General features: G+C 39.5%; 1 protein-coding gene across 1 annotated transcript in view; it reads right to left on the reverse strand.

Moving 5' to 3' along the window:
• The window catches only part of adcy2b (adenylate cyclase 2b (brain)), a 67,477-nt gene extending 53,088 nt beyond the window's left edge, over positions 1 to 14,389 (reverse strand). The window contains exon 1 of the mRNA XM_084131350.1: positions 13,784 to 14,389. Within this exon, the coding sequence (XP_083987476.1) occupies positions 13,784 to 14,143 (360 nt within the window). The 5' untranslated portion in view covers positions 14,144 to 14,389. The remainder of the gene's footprint in view (positions 1 to 13,783) is intronic.
• Positions 14,390 to 16,682: the final 2,293 nt, after the last annotated feature.

Here is a 16,682-nt window from a genome sequence, read left to right on the forward strand (position 1 = left end):
TGCCCTATTTAGTCTCCCTGTGTTTGCAGTCCTGTGCTGGTTTGTTGTCAATGTTCCCTCGTGTTTCCTGTTCCTGCAAGATGCCTGTCCTGTTTTCCCCCAGGGGGAGTTTTTGTTTGTTTTTATTACTTAATAAATATCCTTATTCCTGCACTTGAATCCTCGCTTCACTATTTCACCATTCCGTGGCATAACGAACCAGCCACAATGAGGATTCAGCAGAATAAGGATTCACGCCAGCCACCGGCCTCCCCTGTTTCAATCTCCCCGGAGTTGGCCGTGGAAGCTGTAGTTTCCCCGGAGGTGGCAGGGATTGCTGCAGTTTTCCCAGAGACTGTTACTCCCACACCGCCTTGCAAGAGAAGGACTTCGGGGCCTTCAAGTCAGGTGGTCCAGAAGGATCCGACTTCAGGTGTTTCGAGCCCGGGGTTCCAGGAGGACCCGACTTTTGGGGTTTCCAGTCCGGTGGTCCAGAAGGACCCGACTTCGGAGGTCTCAGGTCTGGTGGTCCGGGAGGACCTGACTTTGGGGGTCTCAAGTCTGGTGGTCCGGGAGGACTCGACTTTGGCGGTCCCAGGCCCGGTTGTCCCAGAGCTGTCCACTCTCCCTGTCACGGCCCCAGTGGTGGCCGAAGAGGCTGCAGTATCGCCATGCTCTCGTAAACGGAGGAGGAGAAGGAGGAGGAAGAGGAGGAGGTCGTCGTCGAGGTCTCAGGTCTGGTGGTCTGGGAGGACCCGACTTTGGCGGTCCCAGGCCCGGTTGTCCCAGAGCTGTCCACTCTCCCTGTCATGGCCCCAGTGGTGGCCGAAGAGGCTGCTCTCGTAAACGGAGGAGGAGGAGGAGAAGGAGGAAGCAGCAGCTCCTAGCCCTGCTGGCTCCGCCCAAGCTCATGGCCCTGCTGGCCCCGCCCATGTTACCTGTCAAGCCTGAATCTCTTCACGTCAGGCCTGCCGAGCCAGGGACTGTTATCGTCATGCCTGCCGAGCCAGAGACTGTTCACACCAGGTCAGCCACGCCAGTGTCTTCAGACAAGATGGCCGTCTCCACGCCAGTGCCTTCGGACAAGATGAACGCCTCTGCCTCAGGTGTCGGATCCGCCCTGGCACCGCCTGCACAGCCTGCTCCACCCTGGACTCATGCTCTGCCCTGGACGCCTGCCCGGCCTGCACCACCCTGGACGCCTGCTCTGCCCTTGACGCCTGCTCCACCCTGGACTCATGCTCTGCCCTGGACGCCTGCACAGCCTGGACGCCTGCTCAGCCTGCTCCACCCTGGACTCATGCTCCGCCCTGGCCGCCTGCTCCGCCCGGGACGCCTGCCAAGCCTGCTCTGCCCTTGACGCCTGCTCCACCCTGGACTCATGCTCTGCCCTGGACGCCTGCTCCACCCTGGACTCATGCTCTGCCCTGGACGCCTGCTCCACCCTGGACTCATGCTCTGCCCTGGACGCCTGCTCCACCCTGGACTCATGCTCTGCCCTGGACGCCTGCCTGGCCTGCTCCACCCTGGACGCCTGCTCAGCCCTTGACGCCTGCTCCACCCTGGACTCATGCTCTGCCCTGGACGCCTGCTCCACCCTGGACTCATGCTCTGCCCTGGACGCCTGCCTGGCCTGCTCCACCCTGGACGCCTGCTCAGCCCTTGACGCCTGCTCCACCCTGGACTCATGCTCTGCCCTGGACGCCTGCCAAGCCTGCTCCACCCTGGACTCATGCTCCGCCCTGGACGCCTGCCCGGCCTGCTCCACCCTGGACGTTTGCTCAGCCTGCTCCACCCTGGACTCATGCTCCGCCCTGGACTCCTGCTCAGCCTACACCGCCCTGGCCTGCAGGTGGCGTCCCTTTTGAGGGGGGGTAGTGTCAGGGTTCTGTCACTTCTGTCTGGTTATATCTTGGTTTGGTGACAGAGCTCTGACACTCCCGGTTTGTGTATAGTCTGGTTTGTTGTGAGCACATAGCTTGTCATGTATTTCCTTGTGCCATGTGCTCTCCTGTCAATTGTCTAGCCCCTACCATCTTGTTACCTGATTATTGATTAATTTGCCCCACCTGCTTTCCTTGTTACCCTCTTTTGTTTGCTTCCCTATTTAGTCTCCCTGTGTTTGCAGTCCTGGGCTGCGTTCAGCCCGACAAAACGTTGCACAACATTTTTTAAACCGAAACGGTGATGCGTTGAACACACTGTTCTGATGACGCAAGAGTTGCAACTATGGCAGCTGAGAAGGCCATTCTTTGTGAAGAATTTTCGGAGCCTGATGAAGTCGGTATAAATATGTGTTTAATACTACAAAATATGCCCGATGTTACAGTTACTGCACTTGCCGCCCAGAACAAAAGAGAACATCCCAATCGAGTGAAGGGATTGCTGAAACTGAAGCACACATCTTACCTAATTCAGACTAAAACACATCTATTTAGCCTCACATACTGACTTTATTTGTAGTTCATACTGTTTTAATACCCTGTATTTTCTTTATCATTTTTAGGAAAACCACTTAATTACCATTGTTTATTTATATACCAAATGTCATACACTTGCAATGAAGCTAAAAATATAAACAACTACATCATTGATATCCTATATTTTTACAATAAAACTTACGACAAACATGTCTTGTAATATCCTCAGTTGTTGCGTATACCGAGCTGCATCAAACACATTTGTAAATTACCTTCCTTGAACCCATTGTGCGAGTTCACTTTAATACCGCGTGCTTTATATACATGTTGCTGCTGATTGGACTGCAGTTCTGACACACCCACCAAACAAGAGAAAACGTATCTCAAACCCCGTTGCACACCGGTGCACGCCGTTTCCAGGAAACATGACGTTCAACTCGGAAACCGTAGCAAAACGTTGCGCACCGTTTTGAACTTGAACGTGCCCCTGTTCTGGTTCGTTGTCTGTTCCCTTGTGTTTCCTGTTCCTGCCAGATGCCTGTCCTGTTTTCCACCAGGGGGAGTTTTCGTTTGTAGTTTTGTTTTGTCTTTTATTACTTAATAAATATCCTTATTCCTGCACTTGAATCCTCGCTTCACTATTTCACCATTCTGTGACAAAGTCTGCTAAATTGGAACAACAAATTTTGTACTTAATGTACTTTAGTTATCCAGAAATAGTGCTGAAGTTCAAAAATATACTTAAGTATATTTGATTGTGCTAAAGTGGATTTGTAGTATACTTAGTATAAAATACATTTTGATAAAGGTTATTTTCTTTTAAAGAAACAAATCGCATGAAACTTTTTTTTTTTTTTTTTATACTTACAAAAATGCAATTCATATCTGACTTTAGAACCAGCATTGAATGCCAAATGAATAAACCAGCAAGTCTATTGCATTGAATGCCAAAACATTCAAGTTTATAAGACAGTGTGTAAAACTGTGAAAAAAGTATTTAATTGGCAACTCAATAAAACAATTAAAAAGAGTAAACACAGCTACAAGCCAAGTATACTTAGAATACTTAATTATACTTTTAAGTATATCTTGATCAAAATATTACATAACGTAACATAACTCCATCCAGGACAGCCACGAACCTTGGAGTTTTGACTGACGAACAGTTAAACTTCACAGACCACATTGCTAGAACTGCCCGGTCCTGCAGATTTGCCTGATCTTTCTAATGTTGTATTAGAAAGATCAGGGCCTTCCTATCAGTGCATGCTACACAACTCCTTGTCCAATGCTACACAACTCCTTGTCCAAGCTCTTTTCCTATCCAGACTGGACTATTGTAATTCTCTGGCAGGCCTTCTAGCTTGCACTGTCAAACCTCTGCAACTGATCCAGGATGCTGCGGCAAGAGTGGTCTTTATCGAGCTGAAGAGAGCACACGTCACTTCTCTCCTCATAAACTTGCACTGGTTGCCAACTGCCACTCCCATTAAATTCAAGGCAATGATGTTTGCCTACAGAACAACCACTGGCTCTGCACCCCTACACCTAAACTCAAAGACGTATGTGCTAAAATTAAATTATATGTAAATGTAAAATTGAGTACAAGTATAGGCCAAATATACTTAGACTTTTCTGTCTGTATAAGTCAAGTATAGTTAAAGGGATAGTTCAACCAAAAATGAAAATTCTGTCATCATTTACTCACCCTCATGTTGTTCCTGTATGAATTTCTTGCTTCTGCTGAACACTTAAAATCTTAAAATATCAGATAACTTGACCTTAAGGCAAGGTTACTTTAGTAAAATGTGGAATGCCATGTGGTACAAGCCCCCCCAAAATTGTAAGAATAATTAATTGTTGATAGTTACCTTTGAAATATATTTACAAATATTTTTTTGAAAACAATAATTAAAATGTGTACTGTCACATATATTCAAGGTGTAAGGAAAATGTTATTTTGCTTGATGCATTCAATTCAAACTTTTCTTGAAAATGGTATGAAAGCCTAACATGAACTCAACACGTTCTGGTTGTCTAAGTCGAAGCATCACATTATTTAAAATGACCGTAGGACCTATAAGCAATGGCAAAAATGTCTACGAAAACCATCATTTGTTTGCAGATGCCACTCGGCATATGATGTTTCTAATGCAATGACATTCAAACATTTTGGGCCCTATCATACAACCCTATCATACACAATGCAGCGCCAAGCGCGACGCAAGTGTGTTTTGCTAGTTTCAGCCCGAAGCAGTTATCATTTTCACGTCCTGCGCCACGTTGTTTAAATGGCAAATGCATTTGCGCCCACTTGTGCGCCCATGGGCGTGCTGCTCTGAAAACGAGGTGTGTTCAGACGCATTGTTGGCACGTTGCTATTTTGAGGCAACTGAAATAGACTGCGCCATTGACTTTAGGCCAGGTTTCAGTTGGTTTTCAGTCACAATATTTTTTATATAATTGAAGAGCGCATTAGTAATGTGCTCCTATAGCCGGTCCACAACGCGCATACACTCTGCATACAGACACGGCACACAATCATGCCAAATATTACAAATAAAAGGATTACAATGTAAAAGATTAATATTGTGTACATAAAGATATGGTGGAATCCGGCTTGTCCCGTAGATGGTCTGCTCGCGCGCTTTAATCTCGTGCACGAGCAGATCCATTTGCGATCTGGAGACGCATTCAGTCTTTCCGCTTGCAAATTCCACCATGTAAATAACAATCCGCCAAGGCGTGAGCGCAACAGGCTTTTAAAGGGAATGGGGGATGAGACTCTGGTTGGTTTATTTCACGTTACACACAAAACACGCCCATTACTCATTAAGAGAATAGGGAAACCCCTTTTAGACAATGCGCCGCGCACACAGACCATTTTTCCCATCATTAAACTAGCAAAAGTGGATTCGGACACGCCCTAAGTGCACTTGCGCCCTGCACTTTAGACCATGTGCTTAGATCGTTAAAATAGGGCCCTTAAAGTGTGACTTACGTGTCCTAATAGTTTGTGGCATCAATTAAGATTCCTGTTCACTATCCTAAAAAATGTCACGTAATAACCTCATAATCAGGCCCTTCAGATTTCCAAAACACAGGGTGACTGTGATATATTGCATCTCTTTAAAATCTATTTAGATGGTAAAAAAGCATGCATTAAACCATAGTGCTAGTACAAATGATGTGCTCATCTTACACTACATTTGTAATCAAATAAGCCAAGCAGACTGTCAGTGACTGAATTCGATATAGGCACTATTAGCGAATATTAATGATCGCATGAGCTGGTAAGATTGGCTCAGTGTGACGCTGTCATTTCCATAACTCATCTAATTGATCAACCTGCATGTTCGCTTCATCCCACTCCACATTATCATTTGTGCTGTGTTGGCATCAGCTTTATAATGTGTTCAGCTGGGTCAATGTTGCCCAGCCCTGATCTCATTCAAAACCTCCATCCAAATTCACAATAACAACTTGCATAAATGGTCTTGAACTAACTGAGTAGAAAGATTTTCTTTACGGATCGACTAAATGGAAAATGGACTGTTGATCAGGAATGTGTGCATGGGCTTGTTTGTGTTTGCTGTTGTCATTGAGGCATCTAGACGATGTGGGTCTGTGGCTCTTGTTCAAATAGTCTGTTCCAAGATTTGGCTCTCAGTGTAATTTGAAGAGGTTAGAATGGGAAGCCATTAGAAATTAAATCTTGATAGTAACAGTCTTATCAGGAAAAGGTTTCCATTTTGTCTCACCATCATTTATAAAGATGGTATCAAGTGTGTTGCATACAGCATAGCCTACTGGAAATGATTATTATTCGTTTAAGTTACCAATTTGCGTTTTTCATCTCAAGTAACCAACCAGATTAAACTAATGTCCAGTTCCAAGGTCAAAAGCACAATTATAGAAGTGCAGGATTATGTTGTAATTGACTTGTGTTAGCAGTACAGATTTGCAACAAACGTGAATGACACTTCAAAGCATGTGGCTTGTTGAGAGATTTACTTTTCTACTACTTTCTTTTATGATCAGACTTAAGATTTTCACTTGGCAGATCATAAAACATGCGAAAAACAAAAACAAAAACAAAACTCATCTTAAGTGTAGCTATAAAAACGAACTTTTTGGTATAGTAATATATATTAAATTAACCATCATAATTTTTACTTTATAAAATTAAAATTCAATGAGAACTAGAATTTTCTAAGTAAAATTTTAAATATCTACACATTTAATTCATGTAATAAATTAACTGGTTGGAAAGAGTAAATCTTATTATATATTTGCTTGTAATATTTAAACATTTTATAGTCACTTCACATAAACATAGTAATTTTAAGTAAATTTTAATCGAAAAGTATAGCGCGTTTGAATCCGCACATGCGTGTTTGGACAAGACAGTCTAACTGCCACTTTGGGTCAGACGGATTGGTGAGCTGCTGCGTGGCTGCTTTTTGTCGTGTTTGAGGTAAGTTTGTCTTTCTGTTTTACATTTAATAAAACATGGGTCTGTGTGGATTTTGATTGATGATTCTTGTTTACGTGACTCAATAAACATTAATGCTCATCTTATAACATGACCTCATAGTGTAACGCGTCTGGGTTATCCACAGTACATTAACGTTATAACCCTTACATTTCACTTCCTAAGTTACATTAGTTAACGTATATTTAATCGGAAAAGTTTTCAATAGTTTTATAGATAAAACACTGTTTTTCGTGTAAAAATTTCAAACTGATTGGATACCGTTGTAACTGCTAGTAGCTTGCTAACATGATTAGGCCTTAAAATTAACGTTAACCGCTTTCCTGCTGAAGTAACGTTAGGCCTAACGTTACGTTAAGTTAACGTTATAAGTTACCGTTGACTGTTGTATGGAAAAGTTTGAATTTTCTTACTGAATATGGTGAAGTGGGAGAAAAAAAGAGAGTAAACTAAACACAATGTGTGTGGTAACTATACTTAGGTGTATTTAAATGCCTGAAATGCACTATATAATCACACCGGTTTAATCGTACGCATCAAAGGGTTAACATACTAAAAAAGACCATATGGTTTTGATTATGTATGTGTTCATTCTGTTATGATAATGAAGTCACTTTATATTTTTGTTTCTCAAAATAATTATATTTTTTCTTTTTCTAAACTGTATGCAGGAGGACAGCTGCAGTGACATCACTCAGCACATCATTAATACTGGTTGTCCATGGTGCTGATGGAGAAGATCCAATCGATGTATCCAGCCTTCTTAAAGGACAAGTTCGGTATTTTACACTTAAAGGGTTAGTTCACCCAAAAATGAAAATTCTGTCAGTAATTACTCACCCTCATGTTGTTCCAACCCCATAAGACCTTCGCTCATCTTCGGAACACAAATTAAGATATTTTTGATTAAATCTGAGTGCTGGATCACTCCTCCATAGGCTTCTAAGACACTATAACTTGCTGGCCCAGAAAATGTATTAAAGACATCGTTAATATAGTCCAAGTGACTACATTAACGATGTCTTTAATACATTTTCTGGGCCAGCAAGTTATAGTGTCTTAGAAGCCTATGGAGAAGTGATCAGCTCTCAGATTTAATAAAAAATATCTTAATTTGTGTTCCGAAGATGAATGCATAGGTGCACTGGAACAATCCTTCCTAAAACGCATTAAACTTTCGTTTACAAAGACGTGAAACTCACCGAGTGGTCAGGGGTGTTCACTGATGTGCTCACACAAAAATCGCTGTAAAATATGCTTTCCAACAGGTTTTATCATAGTTTTTGTCTAACTCCATTGACTTGTATTGGATGTGCTGTGAGGTACGGTATTACTCCGCCAACAGAAATGTTTTTTGTTTTTTTTTGCTACCACAGAAACCGAAAATTCTCGGGCCAGAAGCATGTGTCCAAATTTCAATCTTAACCGTTCTATTTAATCAGAAACGATCTGAAAACGGCTTTATGTGTAAAATACCAAACTCGTCCTTTAAACTCTCCCCAAAAGTTCAAAGATTGAAGATAAAGTGGTATTAAATGCTATGGTATGATAGAACTGTTTAAACTTTCATTTGTTGATGTTTTAATACATTAAAGTTGTAATGGTATTCTTTAAAGTTCACTATTTCAGAGTGCTGTTTTGAATGTTTTGCATGAATTTTTTTTAAATACATTTTTATGTTTAAAACAAGGGTTACAGTATAATTCTGAAGTTTTACTGAATGCACCTGTGTCAAGAGATGACTGTGAATGTCCATTTTTGTATGAAGAATTTTTTGATGACTGAAAAATAAATAAACTGTTTAATTGTATTTTAATTGTGTGATTTGTGAAAAATATAGAGAAAATGTTAATTTATGTTCATGATTATTTATAAAAAAGAAATTAGCAATGTTTACATAATTGTAGGGAGTATTATAATTTCATAAAACTAAGTAAATGAAAACAAAAAAACTTAAATAAAATCTACTTATTTACTTCATTAAATGGTAAGATTTACTTCATAATTTCATAAAAGCAAGCTTCCTAATTATAAAACAATAAATAAACTTTACTTAATTACTTTAAATAAATATAGCTTCTAAATGAAATGTAAATAGGTAATTTTTACTTAATTTCTTCATGAGCGTTACGTTCAATACTAAGTAGATTTTACTTGATAATGACACGTAAGTTGTACTTGATATTATGGCAGTAAAATTTACTTAAAATATACTTGTGCAAATTGTTACGAGGATTTTATTAAGTAAATCTTACAAGTAGTTTTTTTCAGTGAACACTAGTTTTAGCAACACACGGCCAAGCACCAATCGAAATTTCTTAAGAAATTGTACAAATCTAATCGTATAAATCAAAATCTAAATAAATCTAAGCAAATAAATGTCTAAAAATAAACCTAAAATCTGTTTAAAATTGCCATCACCATACACTCATTCATGAGAACAATAAATATTTAGTTACAATCTGTGACAGTGGCAAAGTATTTTTACTTCATCACTGTACTTCAGTACATGTTTCAAGTATCTGTACTTTATCAGAGTATTTTTATTTTGGGAAACTTTTACTTCGCTATATTTCAAAGCATACTATTGTACTTTTTACTCCACAACATTTCATAAAAGCTTATCTTTTCTTGTTATTTCAAACTGAAGAACTCGACATCCTCTCTTAGGCACGATATTGATGTAGAATTTGTTAACAAGCTGATTCTATTCAATAAACCAGCTAAATAGTTTTGCAAATCACAATGAATGATTAATTTGTGAACTGGACTTGCAGCTGTTCTCGAGTCAACAACTCATCGAGTCAGCTGTTTCAATGATCCGGTCAGAGTGAATCTCTAGTTAACAATTCACTAAAATGTTCATGTCTGACTAAATTTTTTTTGCAAGAACTAGGAGATCCTCGAAGCCTGCATTCAAGTCTACAAACAAGTGAAAATAACTAAATATAATCAGGGTTTTTTTTCAGTGCGGCAATGCATCGCTGTTTGCTAACAGTAAAAAGCGCAGAAGAAGAAGAAGAGACGATCGATCGATATGTTAACATCTCTCAACCAGTGTTTCAACTACGGAAAAAGACATCAGTAAAACAGTTTGAGAATAATATCTCACTCAGCATTACATTTACCTCAGGCATTTAGTGTCGACAGCAGGTTGTAGTTCACTAGAGAAATGAACTCTAGAGAGAGGCATTTCGTATACGCACTATATTAGCATATTCATTATATTTACTTAACCTGTTAGTAATGTCTTGATTATTTAACGTAGGTTTAAATAAATTTGTCATGAAAAGTTATGTCAGCCAGTGTAAATGATTATATTTCAAAATCTTTGAAATAATTAGATTTAGAAGTTAATGCAAAACCTGTCTGATGTGCAATTTACAGTACATTTTTTATTTATTTGAGTGTTGATTAATATATCTAAAAATAAATAGCAAGTGAATGTCATAATTTGGGCTCTGTTGTTAATTGTAACCTTTAGTATTATAGTAATGTGTAATTGAGGGATCCACATAGTTTACAGCATTAGCTAATATTTTTTTTATCCTTTAAAACATTTTAATTATAATATAATTTATTTAAACACATATACACATTTAAAATAAAAAAAAAGTTTAATTTAAAAAAAAAGAAAGAAAAAGAGGAAATTTTGTGTTTAGTTTTCTCCCCCCTGCTGTACCTAACCCGTACCGAACCGTGACTTCAATACAGAGGTACATACCAAACCGTCATGTTTGTGCAAGTATAACTGAAAATAATTACTTATACTTTTAACAGGAATAATATGTTATTAGGATATCTGAATTCAAGTGCTTGATTTGAGTACATAGTCTACAACTGGTTATAATTAAATTCCATATAACTAAAGTTGTGTTAAGTGAAATGTATCGACATCTCAAGATATTGAAAATGTGTGCAATGGCCATAATAAAAATATAAATGTTTTCCTTTAAAAAAAGAAAAGAAAAGGAAAACTACTTTCATTAACCAGCGCTTTGTCGCTTGCACCTGATTAATGTGTCTTTCTAATTGAGTGAACTTTTGTTTTCAGACGTAGGAACTTCTTGTTTTCAGACGTGTTATCACACAACTCCACCACAACTCCATCAATCTTTAATCTCTCAGTGCAGCAGCGGCAACACAATCTTTAGACAGAATTTGCTGTGAAAAAACAAGATAAGCATTCAGAGAGGAGAAGGCAGAACTTCCTGCCCAAATCTGAAACAAAAAGGCACGACGGACGGAAAAACAACGATAAAGCAAAGTTTGTGTTTTGTGACATTTTCCGGCCCCATTAGCCAGTCTGTAAAACAGACTGCTTTTTCCAAGATAAGAGCTTCAGCGCTTCAAAACAACATACCCGCAGTTAAACCACAGGAGAGTGATGTCACCACACACAGACACACACAGGCTCTGTGTAAAGGAAGGATGTGGTCCCTGAGCACTGAGCAGTAAATGTGACCGTCTGAAAGAATGGGGTCTAGGGATGGTCAAGACAGTTGACCTGCCGTCCAGTGGCTGACTAAGTCGAGGTCGATCAACTGAGATTTGTTCTGTTTTTGTGTCCATGCTTTAATTAGCATGCTGACAGTGTGCTGGGCTTTAGTCTATGCTTTTGATTCCAGCCCTCCAAAAAGTCTACGATGGACTGTGCTAGCAATCCCCTTAATAATAGGTGATTATGTGATCATGACACAGTATGGTTCACTCTCTTCGGTTTGTGCTTCATTTCTCTAACCTTTCTCAAACCACCAAAATTTTGGAGTTTTTTTTAAAGTCTTTTATGCTCACCAAGGCTACAGTTATCTGAACAAAAATACAGCAGAAACAGTACTTTCTATTTTAATATATTTTAAAATGTAATTTATTCCTGTGATGGTAAAGCTGAATTTTCAGCTGTCTTCAGTGTCACGTGATACTTCAGAAATCATTCTAATGTGCAGGTTTTCTGCACAAGAAACAATTCTTATTATCATTAACGCTGAAAACAGTTGTGCGCCTTTATATTTTTGAGGAAAAGGTGATATGTTTTTTTTCTGGATTCTTTGATGGATAGAAAGTTAAGAAGAACAGCATTTGTAACAGAATCTTTTGTAACATGATACATTTCTTTACTGTCACTTTTGATCAATTTACTGCATCTTAGTATTATTTTCCTACAACAAAACGAGCAGTAACTGAGAAACAGTAACTCTCTAACAAATGCATCTTTTAGGGTCAGGTGAACCAAAAACCCTAATTGCACAGAGCTTTCTTAAGCCGATTCGTTTTTCAGGTAACCAACTGACAAGTCAATTTTGAAATATAGTTTTCCCATCTCTGAGGAGGAGTGATGTGCAAATAGTTTAGAATCAATAGACGTTTTAATTCCAAAACAGAGTTCAGTCTTCTAACTAGTTAAATTAAATGGTCAAGTTCACCATATTTAATTATGCACAGAGATTAGTTTATTACTTTGAGGCAATGTTATAGGGTTGACAGTGCAGTTCAAATGCACCGACTGCAATAATCTACAAACCCATTACACATAAACACAGACAACTGAGCATCTGGTGAGAGAGAAAGAGAGTAAGAGAGAGAGAACGAGTGAAACAGTAGGTGAAAATGAGGGTTGCAGAAGTGCAGCTCACAGAAACAGCTCTCTTACCAAAGAGATTCACACAATCTGCCACAGAGAAAAAAGGAGACACACACAGACACAGAGAGAGTGCTGCACTCCCCACACGCAAGTAAAACACTCTCTCATAGACCAAAACCCCATTTATGCAGCGTTACCACAACCACAACTGTGGGACGAGGGAGGAAGATGAATAGCCTTCCAAAATAGGCTCAAAACAAAAACATCTTAAAGGGACAGTTTACCTAAAAATGAACTTTCAGTCATTGTTTACTCGCTCTCATGTCATTGCAACCTGAAGAATGCCTAAGAAGAAATTCTGAAAAATGTGCTGGTCTCCACGCAATTACAATGGATGGGAACTGAAGCTGTCAAGCTTCAGAACTGACATAAATGTATTATACAAGTGGTTTTTAGGACTATTATTCCAAGTAAACTAAAGTCATATGACAGCTTTATGTAAGGAACACACTGAAAATCTTCCCCAATGATCTGTTAACAGTCAGAAAATTTAATTTGTGAACCGTGTATTTCCGATTCATGAATGAATCATTCAGACAGTTTTGTGAACTGGATCAAATGATACACTAAAAAGAACTCAAACGAACAATTTGTTCAGAAATTGGGCATCTCGACTTTTCTCAAATACTGACTTGTATTTTGGTCTGTTGCTCACAGAAAGCTATGGTATGACTACAAAAGTCAAAGAACACTTTTATGGTACTTTTGTCTTTTTTTAAGCTTGAATGCCTCAGTACACATTTATTATAATTAAAGGAAAAAGAGTGACCAGAACTCCTTCTGTCAATGTCTCTTTTTGTGTTTCATGGTAAATGCAAACAACCACATAATTGTGTATAGTTAAAGAAGCAAAATAACCTGGCTTATCAACTTTTAAGAGGAAAGACAAAGTGCTTCCAATGTTTTTTTGTTGTTGTTGAAAATAAGTGTCCAATCAAACTCAATGTTATTTTGGCACAAATTCATCTGTTAGCTAGCCAAATTAGACGCCAACATGGACAGGTTGCACGGCATATAGCCTCATCCTGTAAACCATGAATGGAACTACGTGAGGTTAAAGAAAAGCATTTTGGCACACAAATATTTAGGTTTTGGATTTAACTGTTGGGTCACAACATGATGTCCAATGAAAGTCCTGAAGTGAAACCAGTTGATAACCATTGACTTAAGATAGAAGGAGCATTGTGGTCCAATTCAAGACAGAAAAGTACAAACAGAGTAGTAGGTGGATAAAGAAAATAGTCTTACCAGTCCAGAGCCAAAAAACACGGCGAGCAGAGCCAGACAAGCTCCCATGACGATGAGCAACAGGAACACGATGAGCGGATGCTGCTGGGTCATACGGTAGTAGGACTCGTACACCCAGTCTGGAGACTTCAGCCCCCCGGATGACACCATGTCCTCCGGACCGTCCAGCAGGTAAACTGTCTGTTGGAACATGTGGTCCGGCTGGACCCCGGCACTCACCCCCGAGACTTCGTCTTCGTCCTCTTCCTCCTGCTGCTGCCGTTCTGGCTCGTCCTCTTCTGTAAGAGTGCTCAGCGGCGGCGGGTGGGACAGATGTGTCCTGCGCCAGGGCAGGAGTGAGAGCGCTGCCGCACGCAGCATTCTCCAGCCAACATGATGAACTGAGCAGCGGAAAGCGACTGAGGCACGCACGAGAGAGCGTGTGAGAGGAGGAGGAGAGAGAGAGAAAGATACGGAGAGAGAGAGAGAGAGAGAGAGAGAGCGCACGGTAGAACACCAGTGTTTGTTTGACAGCGAGGCAGAGCGCAAGCTCTCAGAAGTGACTTCTTGGAGTGTGTGTTGGAGAGAGGAAAAGAAAGTCTTCAAAAGAATGTGAAGGGAAGCGAAGCGAAGAGGAAAAGGGAGGAGAGAGGAAAGGGAGTGGTGTGCTTGACAGAGATCCAGCAAGCGCAGTAATGTCTCCAATGTAGTGTGTGGCAGGTTCAGTGATATGGTTTAATGGTGTTGACTGATTAGACACCCAGAGGAAAATGTGTTTTCTGATTTTATGTTATTTATTAAGTGGTTAGCATAGCTCAGATACTTGGTCTTGGAAAAATATTAAGAAAATGTTTTACTTCATACTGATATGTCTGACTTTTCATCTGATTTCAGACTTTTGAGAATCTTGGCAAATCCGAGCACAGTTAGTTATATTCGCAGAAGTAAAATCTTAGAAGCAGCAGCCTTAAGCCACAGTCTTCATTTGCACTCTATGTAATCTCATTGCAGTCTAGGAGAAACAATGGAGGTATTAAAGAGATCTCTCTTTAATTTCCTATGGGGAGAGACTTACAATAAGAACAATAAAAACATTAATGAATGAAAAACCAAAGACAACAGACTGCTTGAGAAGAAAGAAGAGGAAATAGGAAACACAAAAAAACGTTTCCTTATAGCTACTGTCACCAAGAAGGACAGGATCCAAGATCCTTGTTGGTTCTGGAATAACATTCCTATCAAGGTTTAGCAATTCCTTCTGACTTTAGGAGTAGCTAATGGCTAGGGATAAGGGATAGGGTTAGGACTTGACATGAATTTTGTTCTGGGACCAACAAAAGATCCAGGAACACATCGTAGTGGTTAAAATCACTGTTTACCAGCTGTTTCTCTTTTTACCTGCAAGTCTCTTAGAAGACACTCTTTTAGTACTAAGTAATCGTGCTGTATTCCAGAAGGTCTTTTGAAGCTGCAGGAGGTGACTGTGATTACACTCTTGAGAGGCAATTAGACAATAAATTGTCTGCTTCAGTTGAGTCAGCCGCCGCACCGGTCAAGAGCTCTGTGAAAAGAGAACCACCCAGTTCTTAATGCCCTTTTTAAGTCGATGCCACACTTGCTAAAGAAAGAGCGTTCAAATAACATGAACATGAATTAAACGTCACCGATTCACTAAAACAAGCAAGTCATTATAGCTGCCCACCAACACTGTTACAAGAGACACTTGAGGTGAGAGTGCACTTGTGGGCAAAATCATGGCGATCAATGATTAAGCATTCAACGGGAGAAAGCTGAAGAGAATAATTCAGAATTAAATGAATACAGGACTAATTTCCATGCGCTCATTTCCCGCCCTGTGAGGAGAATAGTGGAAAAGATAGTGAGGAGAGCAGTCAGGAGGAAAGGGATGACGATAGCTTGTAGGATAAGTGTGCCGCGTAAAGTGTGAGTAGCAAGCAGAATTACCAGGTGCTTCCATGAGAACCACGGCAAAAAAGCTATGTGCACCCCTGGATATAAGGGTAACAGAGAGAACTCAAGATTTGTTCTTGTGGGTAAACTGCAGAAATGTCAATGTGCCGTCAACAATACAGAAGTTAGATGTCAGAACCCACCAAACCTACAGGAATAAAACAAGTGCAAATTAGATTTTGAGCATATCAGGTAATAATAATAAAAAAGTAACTATTTTAATTCATGTCATCCATATTGCAATGTAAATCATCCACATTAGAGTGATGTGCTGTAGCGGCTAACGATAATTGAGAATAACCAGGAAACTAATGCAAAATTTGAGCCTTGTTCCTTGCTTCAGGAGGATTTTCTGGATACACTCTACTGTTTTTCTTCTTCTTTGGTGTGTGTTTGTGAAAGAAGTAAATATTGTGAAATATTATTACAATTAAAAAATAACTGCTTTCTATTTGAATATATTTTATAATATAATGTATTCCTGTGATGGCAAAGCTACATTTTCAGCATTTTCACCGTCTTCAATGTCACATGAAACATTTATTATTATTATCAATGTTGAAAACAGTTGTTCTGCTTAACATTTTTATGGAGACATTTTTTTTAAGATTCTTCAATGAATAGAAAGTTCAAACGCATTTATATGTTTTTTTTTTTTTTACCTTTTATATACTTCTGTAACATCATAAATGTCTTTACTGTCACTTTTGGTATATCTTTGCTGAATAAAAGTATTAATTTCTTCAAAAAAATAAATAAAACAAATAAATAAAAAACCTCACCGACCCCAAACTTTTGAACGGTGTCTTCTTACATCCTCATCCTTGCGCCAGTAAAACAATGAACAGTCTTCTTTGCTTTCATTGTTCTCCAAAACATCTGCTTGTTGTTGTCAGCCAAATTTCAATGCACTAAGGACCCGAAGCACTGAGATGGAATGGATGTTACA

This window comes from Abramis brama, assembly GCF_963993115.1.
Source record: "Abramis brama genome assembly, chromosome: 12".
NCBI classification, from domain to species: Eukaryota; Metazoa; Chordata; class Actinopteri; order Cypriniformes; family Leuciscidae; genus Abramis; species Abramis brama.